This window comes from Neodiprion fabricii, chromosome 4 (assembly GCF_021155785.1).
Source record: "Neodiprion fabricii isolate iyNeoFabr1 chromosome 4, iyNeoFabr1.1, whole genome shotgun sequence".
Classification (NCBI taxonomy): domain Eukaryota; kingdom Metazoa; phylum Arthropoda; class Insecta; order Hymenoptera; family Diprionidae; genus Neodiprion; species Neodiprion fabricii.
Genome location: NC_060242.1, coordinates 41727495 through 41744008, shown reverse-complemented (window position 1 = coordinate 41744008; position 16514 = coordinate 41727495). Strand labels below are relative to the sequence as shown.

Below are 16514 nucleotides of genomic sequence, written 5' to 3'. Positions count from 1 at the left end.
TGAAAAGAACCATATATGATAGAGTGGCATCCACCTAAATTAACTATGCTTCTGTCACGACTGTTTTGTTCATATTATCGAAACTTTTCAATTATTCACACTTTCCAATTATAAGGAATGCAATGCGAGGCTGTTAAAAATGAAGCTTTGACAGAAATCGAGTGCTTCCCGCGTTACCAAATCTTTACGTTTTGGATCGGTGAAGCACAGACGGCGAGGCTCAGGCCAATAACCACAGGCTGAATTGAACAGAACGGGGAGGGAAAGCGATCCGATCATGTGTTATTACGGATGGCATAGTCTGGGAAGATGTTCATTAACTACCTCATGCTTAATTCACGAGTCGGTGGATTCACCCTCGGGCGTCAATACACACAATGCATGCTTTGATGAAAGCGGGTGTCTTGCTTAGCTCTGTCATCGCTTGAGCCAAAGTCCGCCGACAGCTATGATCCACCGGAACATTTCACACTTCTGATAACTGTGAATTGTACGAGGAAACGTGTATTAAAGTGTGATCTAAATTTTATAAGTCACTCAATCTATTTTCAAGTATTTTTCACTATACCTATCGATATGTCATCTCGATATGAAAAAATTATCGAAATAATCGAAAGTACATCACTCACAATTCGCACAGCTCAACGCTGTCAAACTGCACTAAGAAATACTTTTGTTCACTTCAGGACATTATTCACTTGCTTTTACAGCCTTGATGATCAGATTTATAAGATTCGCTGTACAATACTTCGTGATTCGATTGAGGATACAGAATATGACTCTCGAGGTCAATTGATGGTAACGTACCGACACTCCGGACGTTACATATCGACCGCCGCTGGGATATTACTGATATCGCCAAATGGTTCGGCCTCCGTGATCGTCGGTTGAAAATATGCCGGACCGTAGAAATCTGGAATCTTATGATAAATCCCGACATTATCTATAGGCGGCAACCCACTACCGAACCGCAGCTGGTAAGGTAGTTACGAATTTATCCTTCCGAGTGCCGAGTGTTCAGCTGATGATGGTAAGGATGTTCTTCTCTAGGTTGTTATTTCGACCACTTGCAGATATTCTACGCCTGCCGCTTGCTGAGGCTGTTGGACGAATGAAAGCTGGCTGGCCTCGATATATTTCATACCGAAGATGTTTCAGACATTTAACCCAAGCACGGGTCATATCGACTTTTCGTAACATTGACTACTAGGTACCTCCTACAGCATAGATGTTAAATTTTACGCAAAAACAATCAATCATTGAGAACATATTCCTGCAGATTCTGTTTCATTACTGTCGTTTTTGTTTAATTTTTGGAACAAGTCTTTGTAAATTTTTAAAGTCAACTGACCAATTATTGAATGAGGTTTAAGTAAAAAATCTTGATACATAGTGTCATCAATATGTACCCGATAAATGCTAATCAATTGGATGAAAAATTTATCACAGCGTATAACTGAATAACTGAAATAATATTAGCGAATCATTCACCTATGTATTGTGTCAGCTGGGAATATTTGAAACAAGAAAATTAAGATAGATAGTCAAGTCAAGTGGTAAGAAGTGGATAAAAAAAAACAAGTTATTCTTTAGCTTCATTGTTATTATTAGGTTATACGGGTCAACAAACGAATACTTTGTATGTGGTAGTCTCTAAATAATTATGGCGAGACGTGTGCTATTACTTTTGACATTATCCACGGACTCGAGGTCACATTTTGTGCGGATACACGATGGATCTTATTTAATCATATGTTCAAAGTATCAAACAAGATACGAAATGGCTGAGATAACCGCCAGTCGTCAAGTGCCGAATAATAACTGCGCACGTCGAACGCGAAAATATACAATTACATATCTTATGTCCAGAGCGAGATGTCGACTCCATGTCCGTGGTACACACATACCGTATGCATACATATAATGCAAAAGTATAGATTTGATAATTACGAGTGGCGATATTGACTGGCGTTGAGAGTACAAACCACTTCATATTAAACACTTCGCGCAAAAAGGGAACTCGAATTTCGGCGAACCTTCTGTCAAAGTAACCTGTTGATTGTTTATTATTCAAACAGCGATGAGCATCAAGTAGGAAAAACGATCCAACCGTTCTCCATCTAATTAAGAAAGTCTTCGTAGGTAGCATTCATAGAAACACTATAAGATCAACACTTCTATGCAAAGCCCAAAAAATACCTCATAAAATAGTATAAACGACGTTCGCAGATTTTTAAGGTGAAACTCAAACGTACTTCTGAATATGAAAACATAGCAGATATAACGGGTGGTGAAAATTATCATCAAATAAAAAAATTCAAACAGTTTTACCGATTAAAACAATATCAAAACATTACCTAGATGAGGCCAGTAATCATCCCTTCGCAAGTATGAGTCCTATAAATATGCAAGTTTAACAGTGAAAATCTAAACGCTGAAAGACGTTCTGGACACAAGAAGTACTGATAGTAAACTCCGACGCTTAACTTCGATCTCCTAGTTTGATTTTGCTATATGTTTTTCATTTTCGCCGTATGATGAACAGCTGTGCAGATGCCTACAGGGTTCACTAAATATATCAGCATTTGTCATTAACCAGCTATTTAAAGAATTCATCAGAATCAAGTTCTCAAAATATGTTCGATACCTGAGACACTTACAAAAAAGTAGACGCAAGTGGTGGTTTGAAGTCGATTTTGCATAATTTGAGCTAACTTTACAGCATAGGTTTCGCAATTATTTCAAGAATCACGAGCATTGTATTTGCTTACAGCTGACGAAATAGACAAGTTTGGAATTAAAAATGTACGTAATTCAAAGTATGTCGTAAATTATCTTCGAGATAAAAAGGCTCCGGCATCTTTTCATCAGAGAGTTTTAAGAATAACTTATCGGTGAATTGATAAAAGTTCTGTGCTCTGTAATACCTACATCAGTCACGGCGTTATGTGCCGCTGCTTGAAAGTGAAGTTTAGTAGCAAAGCAAAAATAGATAAAGAATCCCCTCCATACGTGTCATTAATTCAGATTTTTCGTTACGACGCTGTTGATCATGCGGTACAGTTACCAAACAAGTGGATACCACGTATAGATATACATGTGTATCGAAATGATCAAAAACTGGTTAGAAGCGAAACTGATCTTCAAATTCAGTTGTGCGTTCAAAGTGTGAGGTGATTATTTCTAGTTGTTCATTTAGACGGTACCGTGATCAAAGCACACACAAAGGTGTTACTTGGTGAGTGAATAACCGTAAAGCATACAAACAAGGACTGCCAAAGCTAGAGAAAAAATTGTTTGTTTCAATTTTAATCATAATATCCCGCTCAAATCGTATTACATTAAGAAGGATCGGATTCAAATGATATTGGCTTCACCAACTCCAGAATTTTTAATTTTTTTTTTTGCTTTAAATCGATCGAGTATGATTAACAAACCACCGGGGTTTATTTATCGATTTGAAAATGTAAATAATTCTACACAAAATGTTTTCTGTAATTATTAGACTATAATTGTCAAAGTCATGAATTTGCACAAGCAAATGACAATCCAGGGGAACTGAATTTCCTTGTACAAATAGAAATGATTTCGAGATTCTCATTTCGATTTCGAGTTCATATTATTGCCTTAACTTCGTTTCGGTCGGCAAATTGGAAAAGTTTTCATTCCAACGATTAGATCGACTATTCTTGTAGGCCTGCAATATTTAATCTTTTTGGATTCAGTGACTGTCAAGTACGTTTCCCTTACTCACGATTTCGAGAGAGATGAATTTGTACCGCAACATCGAATTCTGAAAATATTTTCTCGTAATGTGTGCTTCAGCTGTGAAAAAGCAATGGGTCTCATAACTCTGCACTGGTTCCTCGATGTCATCGTCGTATTTCTTTCGATGGTCGTGCTGGCCTACTTCTATATGACACGAAATTTCAATTACTGGCCGAAGAGAAATGTAACAGAGGTCCCGCCAAAACCATTTTTTGGAAATTTCCTCGACTGCTGTCTCTTCCGACAATCAGCTTCCGGATGCCTCAACGCAGTTTACCAACAGGCGAAAGGTCTTCCGTACATAGGATTTTACATCTTCGATAAGCCGGCTTTGATGTTGCGAGACCCTGAAATCAATAGACGGATTTTGATCAAGGATTTCAGTTACTTTGTCGACAGATATGCAAAATCAGCGGAATCCGATCCTATAGGATCCGCAAATCTATTCCTCTTGAAAAATCCAGCATGGAAGAGTCTGCGCCATAAAATTACGCCTATCTTTACGTCTGGAAAAATAAGGCGGATGTTCCACCTGATGTTGGCAGTAGGCGAAGATCTCGACACTCATTTAAGTGCTCTTCAATTGGAAGGTGGGCTTTCCTCGGCCAGTATTCATACTAGTCGTGTAACGAATATTCGCATTCGCATTCCCATCCGAATTTGCAAAAATCATGCGAACGTTTTCCGAATGTGATTGTCGCAAATACTTCATATTTTGCTTATAAAAATTGTGAAAATAATATTACATAAAACAAAAAACATTGGTTTGATAATGAAATATTATTATAAAGTTTTGTCTTCGCGTTTGAATTTCACTCTAACCTCAAAATTCATTTGTTTTTGTTATCAGTTTGTCGTCAAATAATCAAACAATCGGCTTAGTTCGGATCAACTTGGCAATTTTCGGAATAAGTTGCAAACGGCGCTAATGTGTGCGCGTGGCTTGCACGGTGTACCTGTCAGTTAATCAATTGTCAATCTTTAGACACAGAGAAATGGCACCTGATTTAAAAATGTATATTCGCATTCGCATTCGCGAATATTCAACTTAATTTACATTCGTTACATCACCAATTCGCACACCACCACATGCTTCCAGTAGCAATAGCAATTTCGTGTAATTTCAGGGAATGGAAACATCGTCGAAGCGAAAGAGATTGCCGTCCGGTTCACGACGGACGTTATCGCATCCTGCGCCTTCGGCTTGCGAGCTAATTGCTTGAACCATCCAAAAGCAGAGTTCAGACAATGCGGAAGAAGCATGTTTGAGTTCACTTACAAACGCGGTGCTGAGTTTGCCGCCTTCTTTTTTATTCCAAGGCTAGTCACTCCGCTGAATTTGAAGTTCTTCTCAACGGGCTCCTCCGATTTCATGAGAAAGGTTTTCACGGAAACCTTCAATACGCGAATGACCAGCGATGTTCGTAGAGAAGATCTTATCGACCTGCTCATTCAGCTGAAACAGTCCGATTCTGAAGATTCCCAAGGTTTCAGTAAGTTCGCCACCGCCAAATACCGTGTAAATTTTGTTTTCACGTTGGGTTTTCATGGTTTTTCAGCCGATTTTGCGGACTGCTTAATTTCTGTGAGATAATAATTTTCTCCACGTTTCTGCGATTTCCATCGCTAAATAGGGATGTAAAACATTTTCTCGTGGTAGAACTCGAAGGAGACACGTTGGTTGGACAAGCGGCTGTCTTTTTTGCCGCGGGATTTGAAACCTCATCAAGCACCCTGTCTTTTGCCCTTTACGAGCTTGCTCTACACCCAGATATCCAATCAAAACTTCGAGAAGAGATAACATCAGCTTTAGCGAATAATGGAGGGAAAATAACCTACGAAATGGTAAAAGAGTAATCAGAGCCATTATAAAGTACCGATTGATGCTAGTATTAGCACCTCGAGGTCACGGAAACCTTGATCAATTTATAGCACAAAATATAAAGACGATATACGATCACTGGTAACAATTGTCGACCGAACTTTTATTACAGGTGCTGAGTCTTGAATACCTTGACCAGGTCGTCTCTGAAACTCTGCGAAAATATCCATCCGTCCCTTTTTTGGACAGAGTTGCAAACACGGACTACAAACTGCCAGAATCCGGCCTGGTCATTGAGCGGGGAACTCCGGTGTATATTTCTCTCCTTGGGCTTCACTACGACCCAGAATATTACCCCGAGCCTGATAAGTTTGACCCAGAGCGATTCACCGAAGCGAATAAAGCGAAGCGTCCTGCCTTCACTTATTTGCCCTTCGGCGACGGTCCCCGTAACTGCATTGGTAAGGGTCGAAGAGTGAATAAGTCGCTAACGATTTATAAAGCAGAGGACTTTTGCAGATATACTTATCGACGTAATAAATTGGTTTTTAGGTCTTCGGTTTGGGCAGCTCCAAGTGAAACTGGGAATTCTCAAATTTGTATCGAACTATGAGCTCTCTGCATGCGATGAAACGATGATCCCTCTACGCTTCAACCCAAAATCTCTCCTCGCGGGACCGGACGGTGGTCTGTTTCTTCGTGCCCGTAAAATTTCCTAAACACCCTAGAATCTGCAGAAAAAATATAATTCACTACCACGTGAAAGTTAAGGATTTCTGTATCAGACGTACGAACAAAATAAAATTGAATAATTTCATCCCAGAATATACATCGTTCTCAAACCTGGTGTTGTGATGCAGATATCTAATTTTAACAGGGATTCGTTTACGCTAGAATATTTATATATATATATATATATGTATCAGAAATGGAGATGAATAATGCAATCACAATATTAGTGCGTCAGGGCACTAAATCATGATTATCTAATATTAAGTACATTGGTTAAAAAATCATAAAATAACATCATCGTCTCTTGTATTGGTGGTAGACCTGGTGGAAGTTCCTATTCTTACCCGACAATTTGATGAATTGTCACTGATTCTTTATTAACGAGAAACAATGAAGATTGTAAGGCGTGCATTAAGATCTGGTAGATGAAAGAGTAAATTACGGAATACATGAATATAATTATACCGATAAAGGTGTAAGTGATTGTGACTCTGCGCTGTCACGTCCCATGTATCACATTTTGGAATCAGTCTGTCAGAATTTACTAATTATCTTGAGCTAGAACTCGTATGAAATTATAGACGCTGACCTAATCGAAGACGATAATTACGAAAGGCTGAAAGCGCTATTTTTTCGAAATAATTTCGAGATGTATGAGTGTCGTGAGAATGCTCGGCCATTCCGTGATGAACGGAGGTTGAATGATTTGGCAAAAGTGATAACCCTCTTATTAGTCGAGTTGCGAAATAAATTATCCCGCACGGTGAAGTAGAACTCAGAACGTTTTTCTTTTCTTTTTTTTTTCACCGTCAGGTACTGGTCAACGACCATGCCCCAGAACCCGAAACGTGGTAGTTTTTTTGCTGCGTCAAGAATGACAGGCGAGTTCTTCACAAGTATCCATACGTGTTTCAATACTGAGGTGTTAACGAGGATAGAAGGTATACCGACAAACGCTTTGAAACGTGTGAATACTGCTATATTCGTACACCGTTGAAAGAGGCACCTTGCATGTGGCACACGAATTACGAAAATATTCGTAAAATTATATAATAGATATTCACGGTTCACGTGCTCGTTCCCGGAAGTTAAATAACCGAGTGGTTATCCTTGAAATAATTTCAGTTTGAATCCATGCTGTGCATAATTTACTGTATTTTATTACGGCGCCCGAAGGATTGTCGCGGTGAAGATCCGACGAAGGAGCTAAAACTTCGCCTGCATCTTATTTTAGCACGAATGTAAATGCAAGATGCATCTGTACTTAACTGTGAATATAGCCGGCGTTACTGGCGAAGGCCACTAAGCTGAAAATAATCGATGCATCGATCAACCGAGTCCAAAAAAATAATCGAACACGACTCCATTCGATCGATAAAAATTAATCGAGTAATCTATCACTTCGTACTTTTTTCAAACGGTGCGTCTGAAACCAAAATTTCGAACAAATCAGAAAAAATGAAGAGTTTGAAACTGGGGTTTCGCTGTTTTTGCCTTTCTCGTAAATATCGAAGAAGTATCTATCATCAAACTTGCAGAGCGTGCTCATACCTGAGATACAATTTTTTTTTTCTTTTTTGGCGCACCGATGAATCGGCAAATTCGTGCGAAGTTTCGATTTCATAACTCGCGTGGTTGTATAGGCATGGTGTATCGGATACAAAGTTTTAAATAAGATTATTAAGATACAATATAAATAAGTACAACGGTAAAGTTATGAATCAGATGCGTGTAATTTATTATGCCAACACATATTTTTTTGTTGGAGAAAAATCACACGAAAAGAAGAAATAGGTAAATATTATAAACAAATCGTGGATAGATGTAATATAATAAATAACAACACCGATCAACAAGATATTTTAGTCTGGGTGTTAATTTTCAAATTTTGATTTCTTCCACGTGACTAACAAGAGAAGAAATCGTTTTATAATATAAAGTTCGCTTTTTATTTCAAAGTTCTGCTACCTGCCGCTTATACTATGAAGCAAAAACTTCAATACTTATTCATCAACGTGAAGAAGATAAAAACAACTTTCTAAGTAATAAATGAAGATCTTGGTTATCATTCGATGTATAGAATGAAAATTTATTCACTTCAATACGAACTCAACAAAAAAAAAAAAAAACATTCTGTTGAGATGTGTCATCTATTTTCGGTTGAGGTTCAACGTTGTGAGAATTCCAATTCTGATACTCGACTGTTGCACGTACAAGTACAGGGTGCAGATAATGTATGCACGGAGTCAATTAATGAAAGAGTCGTGGAGAAAAGACGTATCAGTAAGCTAGCTAACGAATGTCGTCTCAATCATAACATTCATTTTGTCATTTCTTTTTTTCAAATCACAACAAATTACAACGCTGCACTTTCGTAATCGATTGAGAGAACGAAATTCAATACAACGTAACGATACGAAAGTTAAAAATAGATACTAATCATAATATCGATAAAATTTAAGCACTTCGCTAACGGCTCAATTTTGAAATTAATGGCTCAACCGACTGCATAACAAATTTCATCGATCAATTGTCATATTTATGTCGAAACATTTTTAAAGAAATCGTTTCTCCAATCGATATTAACAGGGTTTTAACTTTCTATTCAGACTACTATGCGTATGATTCTTCTTCAAGGCATAGTCATTTCATTTCACCGCCCGTCAACGCACATTTCGTCGATTCGACAACTTTTTTATCTCAGTGTACGCATAATAAATTTCATACATGTGATTTACAGTTTTACTGTTTCAATGATTACTATTAAAATTTGACTGCCCGGTTTATTTTTACATTCTGATGTGTACATAATAACTCGAACAATGTTAGATAATTGTTGGCCACACCACCTACGACCACGTGGTGCAATTTGCTAACCTTCAGATAGCAAATTTTACTGGAGGGGGACAGCACAGATTAAGATGGATGGAACCTCAAAGTTCGTCAGGCACGGCGATAAAGTGCTGATTGAGATCTTGCACGATTGAGGTGTCGGAAGTGGCTGGTGACGATTTCTTCATCGAGTTGTAGGCCGCGACAGCAGTGCGTACGGAAGTGACACTCTCGTAAGTAAACAATTAAAAACCATAGGTGTAACTAGCCGGATAAGTAATACAATTTTTTCATAATAGACAAAAGTGGATGATCGCTTACTTCGAAAAAAGTGGTTTCGAGAAAAATGCGTTTAAAGTTTTACGAACACTCAGCGCACGCTCCAAGGCATTTCAAATCGAGAATTGAACGTTTTAAAAAAATTTCTTCGCTATAAGACTATATTTTCGATAAATAAGGATATTGATTTTATAAGCCTAAAATATTGTTTAAGCCCCCCCCCCCAAAGAAAATTGAGTTTTCCAAAATCCTAGAGTGGTGCTGGCTCTTAAATACAACTAACAAATCGTCTAACTCGATTTTTTTAATCAAAAATGCATACACTCCTACAATAAATATTTGCTAGGGTTATTAGATAGCAGTCTTGTTTCAAATTCATCAAATACGGCAGCAAAAGAAATCCAGAAGGCATACATACATGTATCTATTTATTCAAATCGAAATAATTTTCGGATTCTTATTTGATTTTCAAGAACATGTTATCGCCTCGGCCTGACCTTTGCTTGCAAGATGAATTCGTTTATGTTTGAATGATTTGCGATAAATTGATACAGCTGATATCTAATCTGATAGGATTCGGTAATTATCCCAAGTATATTTCCGCGTGGTGAGTGATGAATCCAAAGCAATCTTCGGACAATATAAACAACGCAATTTTATTACGCAATGCCTCTGAAATTATTCAGACAAACCGAATCTGTTATCATTCAATTTTTTAGCAGTCACGATGATGAACAAAACATCTCACAGATCAGTGCGGATTTCATTGGTGTTAATTGCTGTTATGCAACGTTACCCACAGCAATGATTAAGATAAACCACGTTAACAGTTAAACTTCTGAAATACATGCTGCCGTAATGAGCAAATTTATCACAATAGTCTCTGATATCAGTATTGTTTTGTATCTTGAGGGAGGAAGATAGTATTCGGATAGAATTTTCGACGGTTCATTTCTAGAATCTATCGAATCACATCCGGTAGAAAAAAACCACTTGCTCATATTTTATTTCGGATTTACAAAAGATCACAATAAAATTCTTACTATTCGAAAGTTCTTCCACAAGAGCAAATCGGAGAAAATCAACATACAACTTACATTTTAGTCAGAACTGTCGACGATTTTTAACGTGTCAAAGTCTGATTACGATTCCATTACTGTTCCAGAAATCACAAAATGGTTTTCTTTACGTCATCTTGGATCTTGAGTGCCGCGATTCTCTTCTTCACCGCCCTCGTGTTGGCCTACTTTTACATGACACGGAACTTCAACCACTGGAAAAATAAAGGTGTGACGGAAGTAACGCCGATCCCATTTGTTGGAAATTTTGGTCAATGCCTTCTCTTCCGGCTATCGGTATTCGAGTACCTTGCGGAAATCTACAAATGGGGCCAGGGCCTGCCCTACGTGGGGTTCTACATATTCGACAAGCCAGCTCTGGTGCTCCGTGATCCGGAGGTCATCAAGAGCGTCTTACTCAAGGATTTTCAGAACCTCCCGAACAGACATGGGACTGCATCCAGCAAAGACTTCACCGGAAATAACAACTTGTTTCTCATCAAGAATCCTGACTGGAAGAACCTGCGCTACAAATTGACATCCGTGTTTTCTTCGGGAAAGATGAAGGCGATGTTCCCATTGGTCAACGCTGTCGGGGACGATTTGGCTACCTACTTCGAGCACCTCAATCTGGAAGGTACAAGGTCACAAGGGTGAAAGACATCGTTACAATAATGGAGATTCGATTACCAAATATCATTTTTCTTACAGGAGAGGGTCAAGTGCTCGAGTTGAAGGAAATCTGCGCCAAGTACACGACCGACGTTATAGGCACCTGTGTTTACGGCTTGCAGGTCAACTCGTTGGCAAACCCGAATGCTGAGTTTAGAAAATACGGGAGAAGGATGTTTGATTTCACCTGGAAACGCGGCGCCGAACTGATGGCCGTATTCTTTATTCCCGGGATCACAAATTTCTTCGGATCCATGCTCTTCGAGGGTGAGAGCTCGAATTTCATGAAGAAAGTCTTCTGGGAAACTTTGACGACCCGCATGCAGACTGGCTTGAAGCGCAACGATCTCATAGACCTTCTCATAGAGCTGAGGAATAACCAAAAGGACGACGACTTGTTCCGTGAGTTCATCGACATCGATCCATTACGCTTATTTACGAAGGCTTCCACCCTTTTCGGACAGACAATTAAAACTCTTATCTACAGTCGATCGTACGGTTAATCTACTTTCAGAATAACATTCGTTGTACGAATGTAGTAGTGTAGTGTATAATGTAGTTTTTTCCAAGTTCAAGGCCAATCATAATAACTAACACAGTATTCCGTAAAGGAAAAATCAAATTTTGGAGGATTGAAGTTTGCTTCAGACGTACGTCTATGAGATTTGTGACGGGGGTTATTTTTTTATTGATCTAGAATTTACTGACGAAAACATGGTCGCCCAGGCTGCAATCTTTTTCGCAGCAGGATTCGAAACCTCGTCGACACTGGTGTCTTTCACGCTGCACGAATTGTCCCTGCAACCTGAGCTGCAAACCAAACTCCGTGAAGAGATCCTGACAGCTCTGGAAGAAAGCGACGGAAAGCTGTCCTATGACCTGGTGAACCTATACTCAGAAAAAAAGCATTATTTTTTCAACCCTTGATGATGTATTTATAATTATTGTAATTCTTCATCGTGCCAACAGGTGCAGAACCTTCCATACCTGGCCAAGGTCGCCTGGGAAACTCTTCGAAAATATCCCTCGGTGCCGTTTTTGGACAGAGAGGCTATTTGCGATTACACAATTCCAAAAACTGGCCTTTTAATCAAGAAAGGAACTCCCGTCTACATTCCATTAGTAGGGCTTCACTATGATCCGGAATATTACTCTGATCCCGTCAAGTACGATCCGGAGAGATTCAGTGAAGAAAACAAGAAAAAGCGACCTGCCTTTACGTATTTGCCGTTCGGCGAAGGTCCTCGTAACTGCATTGGTAAGAGTTGGAGTCAAATCGTCGAGCTAATTAGTAATTCGTGTCGATATTTGTTTCCAACGCGAGATAAATTCCATTTATTTACAGGTCTTAGATTCGGACTAATGCAAGCAAAGATTGGTCTCATCAAAATCCTCTCAAAGTTCGAAGTCTCTCCGTGTAACAAGACCCTCAACCCCATGCGCGTAGATCCAAAAGCACTCACTTACTCGTCGGATGGTGGCTTGTTCCATCGAGTACGAAGAATCACGACGACAGCCGGGTAAAAGATAACTGCGAATCCCATTCGTTGCTCGTATAAGCCTAGTAATCTGCACGATGCTTACGCCACGAAGTAGAAAGTCAAATTCAAGAATTAACCCACCTTAAGTGAATGGTAGATAGCGTCTCGAATACATTTGATCACACATGCGTAAAACAGTATAGTACTTTTTATGTTCAACGTCTATACAAAGAACAAAATGGGGAATCATTTAACACAGCGTGGTGACAGGAAATTATTGCATCATCCAAGTGAAAATTAAATGGTAGAGGCTATCTCGACTGCTACGATTTGAATAAATTGTTTCATAATTCCTGTTTGTCACTTTTTATGTTCGATACTTTATTGTTCAATAAATAAATTTATATCCTATGTTTAATCTTATGAGACTGTGAGAGACCATAAAGAACTTTGATGCTTACCGATGCTTGGGAAATGGCCTATGTGGAGACTATTGGAAACCTTTATCATCCCTCGAGTTTTTATAAGACAATGAATAAATCACTGAAGTTTTTATGAACATAGTTAGGTGATGAGTTTGCGAATATTGACTGTAATTTAAATTCATAATTAAAAGTACAATGAGACGTTTGTCGATACACCATTCGTCTAAGGTGTAAGGCCACGTTACAAAGAGAGAATCTTTATATCAGAAATACATTCGAGGTTAAGAATGTTAAACAAACTTTGAACTGTAAAATAAGAATGCCACGACGTATACTAAAATGATAAAATGCAAGCCAAGGGAGAAATTCTCGGTATGATAATCGATTCTCTATTTCCATATTCCGTGCATCCCGAATAAAGGCATTAACGCACATTCTGATGGGTAAATAATTCGTATCACAGCACAAAAACTTGCTGTTTAGACTACGTTCACGTAGTGGATAACCATTTCTGGCATCATAACCACGCTCCAGTTCTACCATATTTTGTGAACAAAACAAGAGTGATATGTGACCTCCATCAATATTGTAAATTTCAATTCAACATCTGCGCCAACCCTATTTTTTTCATTTCCAAATTGATTTTAACCCCGTAGGCTGTACTTGAACTATGCGAAAGAACAATGAGCACTACTTTGAAACAATACATCTATCCCACGCATACATCTAAGAAAAGACAATCGGACGGTCATTAATCCCAATGATCTACTGATCTTGTTCCAAATGCGCTGAGTACTGTTCAAATAAACGATGATGAAATAGCATAATCGTGACTGTTCTATTCACGAACAGAGAAGTATGGAAGGGTCGAGGTATGGAATAGCAAAGTGATTAGAAACGAACGTCCTGGCGATGGTAATAACTCGAAGTGAATCCAGTGAGAAGCCCATACAATCGAAATTTCGACTCGGGTTATTATGGCTTCTTCTATCTACACCTTACGATTGTGATATTGATATTTATCTTAAAGACTTGATTGGATACGCAAGTTTATTTTTCACCAACCAATGAGATTCGAAAACCTGATGCCAAAAACTGACGTTGATGGGTACCGCAGGTAAGATAAGGTTAATGTTCTCGCTGGTTACCGAGGTCGGGAACAACCCAGATAATCACCTTCACGGCCTCATGTTGGATGATAATCGTGCAGGCTGTCCTTCACTGACGAGTTCAGAATAAGCATTCGTCTCTTTTTGACAAAGTAAGAAATTCCGAACCCGAGTACTGATTAATTGTTTCATGTTAAAGGTGACGGGCGGGTGGTAGAGTTGAAGGAATAGAATTTACCTACGGATGCGCTATTGAAGTAGTGACGGTCTTCTCCATACCATCCAGGAATCGTTAAGCATATTGGATTTGTAGCGTTTGAAGACAGCCTCTCAGAATTCGTCCGTAAGGCATTTTGGAGCCCTTCGACACCTTTTTCAAATCTGGGAACCGCCTGAATGATCTTATCGACTTAATCCCCAAGCAATTAGTGAGTAGGTACTTGAATTTGTGCGTCGATTACATTTCTATTATGGATCACATAGCAGCTCCATTGTTACAATCTTCATTTAATTCAACGCCTTCAGATTTGTTTTTTATTTAACGGCTTGCTAGTCTTATACTACTCATTGTCAATAAAATATTGCGAAGGTCATATTCTACGATACTTTTTCTTTTGACAACGTTTGGGACGGCCGTGGCGGGATACGACGCCCAATTTGAACATGGACTGAAACTCCGGTTGCTTGAATCAGGCGCGCGGATCGTTCCGCGTTTAGGAAAACTCAGGGTATAATAACGCAAGCATGTTTCACGCAAAAAATTTGCACACCATACTTTTATTGCTTAAAACATCGATCGTGTTGAGATGCAAACGATTGATCGACAAAAATATTTACTTTATTGTAAACGAAATGAAAACATCAGTACCAATCCCAGATGTAAGTGTCACGATACAAAACACTGTTATGCAATAGCTGTTACAAATTATGTCAACTCATGAATTTGCGACACGGTGTAATTAAGGGTTTAGAATCAGTATATAGCAGCATGACTGGAGTCACGCGATATTCTAACGAGTCTGGAAACTATTTGTATGATCATTACTCATCGACGAACCTCCGAGACATTTTCATTCTCGCTGCCTTTCCTTCGTAGAAGCCGTTACTTCAAGCTGGAAGTCCAGAAATGGATTTATATCAAAAGGTTATTGTACCTCAGAATTTTGAATTGACCTAGATGTTCAATATTCGACTGGTAATCCAATATGCATACACAGATGAAATTATATTTCGACTGGTAACCACGAATTCCTTACTCCAATCCATCTTTAATTGAGGAGCTTACTCTTTGCTCGAAGCTATTGTTCAAACTCAACCTCGACTTAATATTCTCGAACCGTAAATACCGTGCTTGGTCCAAAGATCCAGTGATCTTTTGTCAGTCAAGTATTCGTGGCTATACTTTTAGCTCCAAAATATGGTAAACAAATTCCTGTTTGCCATGGCGAATATAGGAATCGGAAATGGCAGTTCGTTAAATAAACTGACTTTTACATAATCAAGAACCCCTTTCGAAAGCAGGTACATTATCGACTTGATGCACGTGATGTTTTTCACGCTAAGAATACAAAATTAGTTGATTTTAGCCGTCTGCTGAAAATGAACAAGAAACGCTGTGTCACAATAAATGACGAACGCGTTGGGAAATAGCGAATCATTTCTCTACTAGAGGTGAAATGTTATAAAGATAAACAAATCTAGAATTCAAAAATGAAAAAAATAAATAAATATGGAAATGAAATGTATAACTGAAGAAAGAAAATAAATAAATGAAACAAAAGTATGAATAAGCTGAAATGACAGCATAAATGAAGGAAAACAAATAAAATAAAATAGCAAAATTAAAGAAGAGAAACAAATAGATAAACAAGGTATGCATTAAAACGAAATATCAGAGCGAGAGAAAGAGAGAGAGAGATAGAAAGAGAAAAGCGTTTATTAACCTGTTAACCAGGTGTGACGTGCTGACACATCCTAGTGAAAGAGCTCGCGCCCGTTATATGCTGCGTAATTTAAAAAGGGAATTTCACGGTTAACAGGTTAAGAAATGTCCTGGAGCTGTGGAGGGAGAGAGAGAAAGAGAGAGTTCAAAGTACAAACGGGTTATTCCGATATTTTCTTACGATAAATCTGTGTAAAACCGGATAATCCGTGAAGTGTATTTCAATAATTCAAAGTCATGATCAAGTAAATTAATTTAAAACAAAGCCACTCCGATACTCAACATGTACAAAATCGAAAGTCTTCCAAATGAGTAAAACAAAAAGTATAATACACCAATAATAATCAATCTCTCTCTACTATAATATTTAAATAAGACGCTCTAATCTCAATGT

General features: G+C 38.5%; 1 protein-coding gene across 1 annotated transcript; it reads left to right on the top strand.

The window, feature by feature from the left end:
• The first annotated feature begins 3027 nt into the window (after positions 1–3027).
• LOC124180747 lies at positions 3028–12878 on the top strand. The gene is made up of 12 exons (XM_046566493.1): positions 3028–3238; positions 3826–4358; positions 4896–5261; positions 5429–5613; positions 5763–6051; positions 6143–6303; positions 9886–9938; positions 10599–11128; positions 11203–11565; positions 11861–12045; positions 12133–12421; positions 12509–12878. Exons 2-12 carry the CDS (start codon positions 3839–3841, stop codon positions 12685–12687), a joined length of 3120 nt encoding a protein of 1039 aa, XP_046422449.1. The 5' UTR covers positions 3028–3238; positions 3826–3838; the 3' UTR covers positions 12688–12878.
• The last annotated feature ends 3636 nt before the right edge of the window (positions 12879–16514 follow it).

Coding starts and splice junctions, on each gene's coding strand:
- LOC124180747 (XM_046566493.1), top strand. CDS start 3,839: ATGGGTCTCATAACTCTGCACTGGTTCCTCGATGTCATCGTCGTATTT. Junction 4,359..4,895: donor AAGTGCTCTTCAATTGGAAG/GTGGGCTTTCCT, acceptor GTGTAATTTCAG/GGAATGGAAACATCGTCGAA. Junction 11,129..11,202: donor CGAGCACCTCAATCTGGAAG/GTACAAGGTCAC, acceptor TTTTTCTTACAG/GAGAGGGTCAAGTGCTCGAG.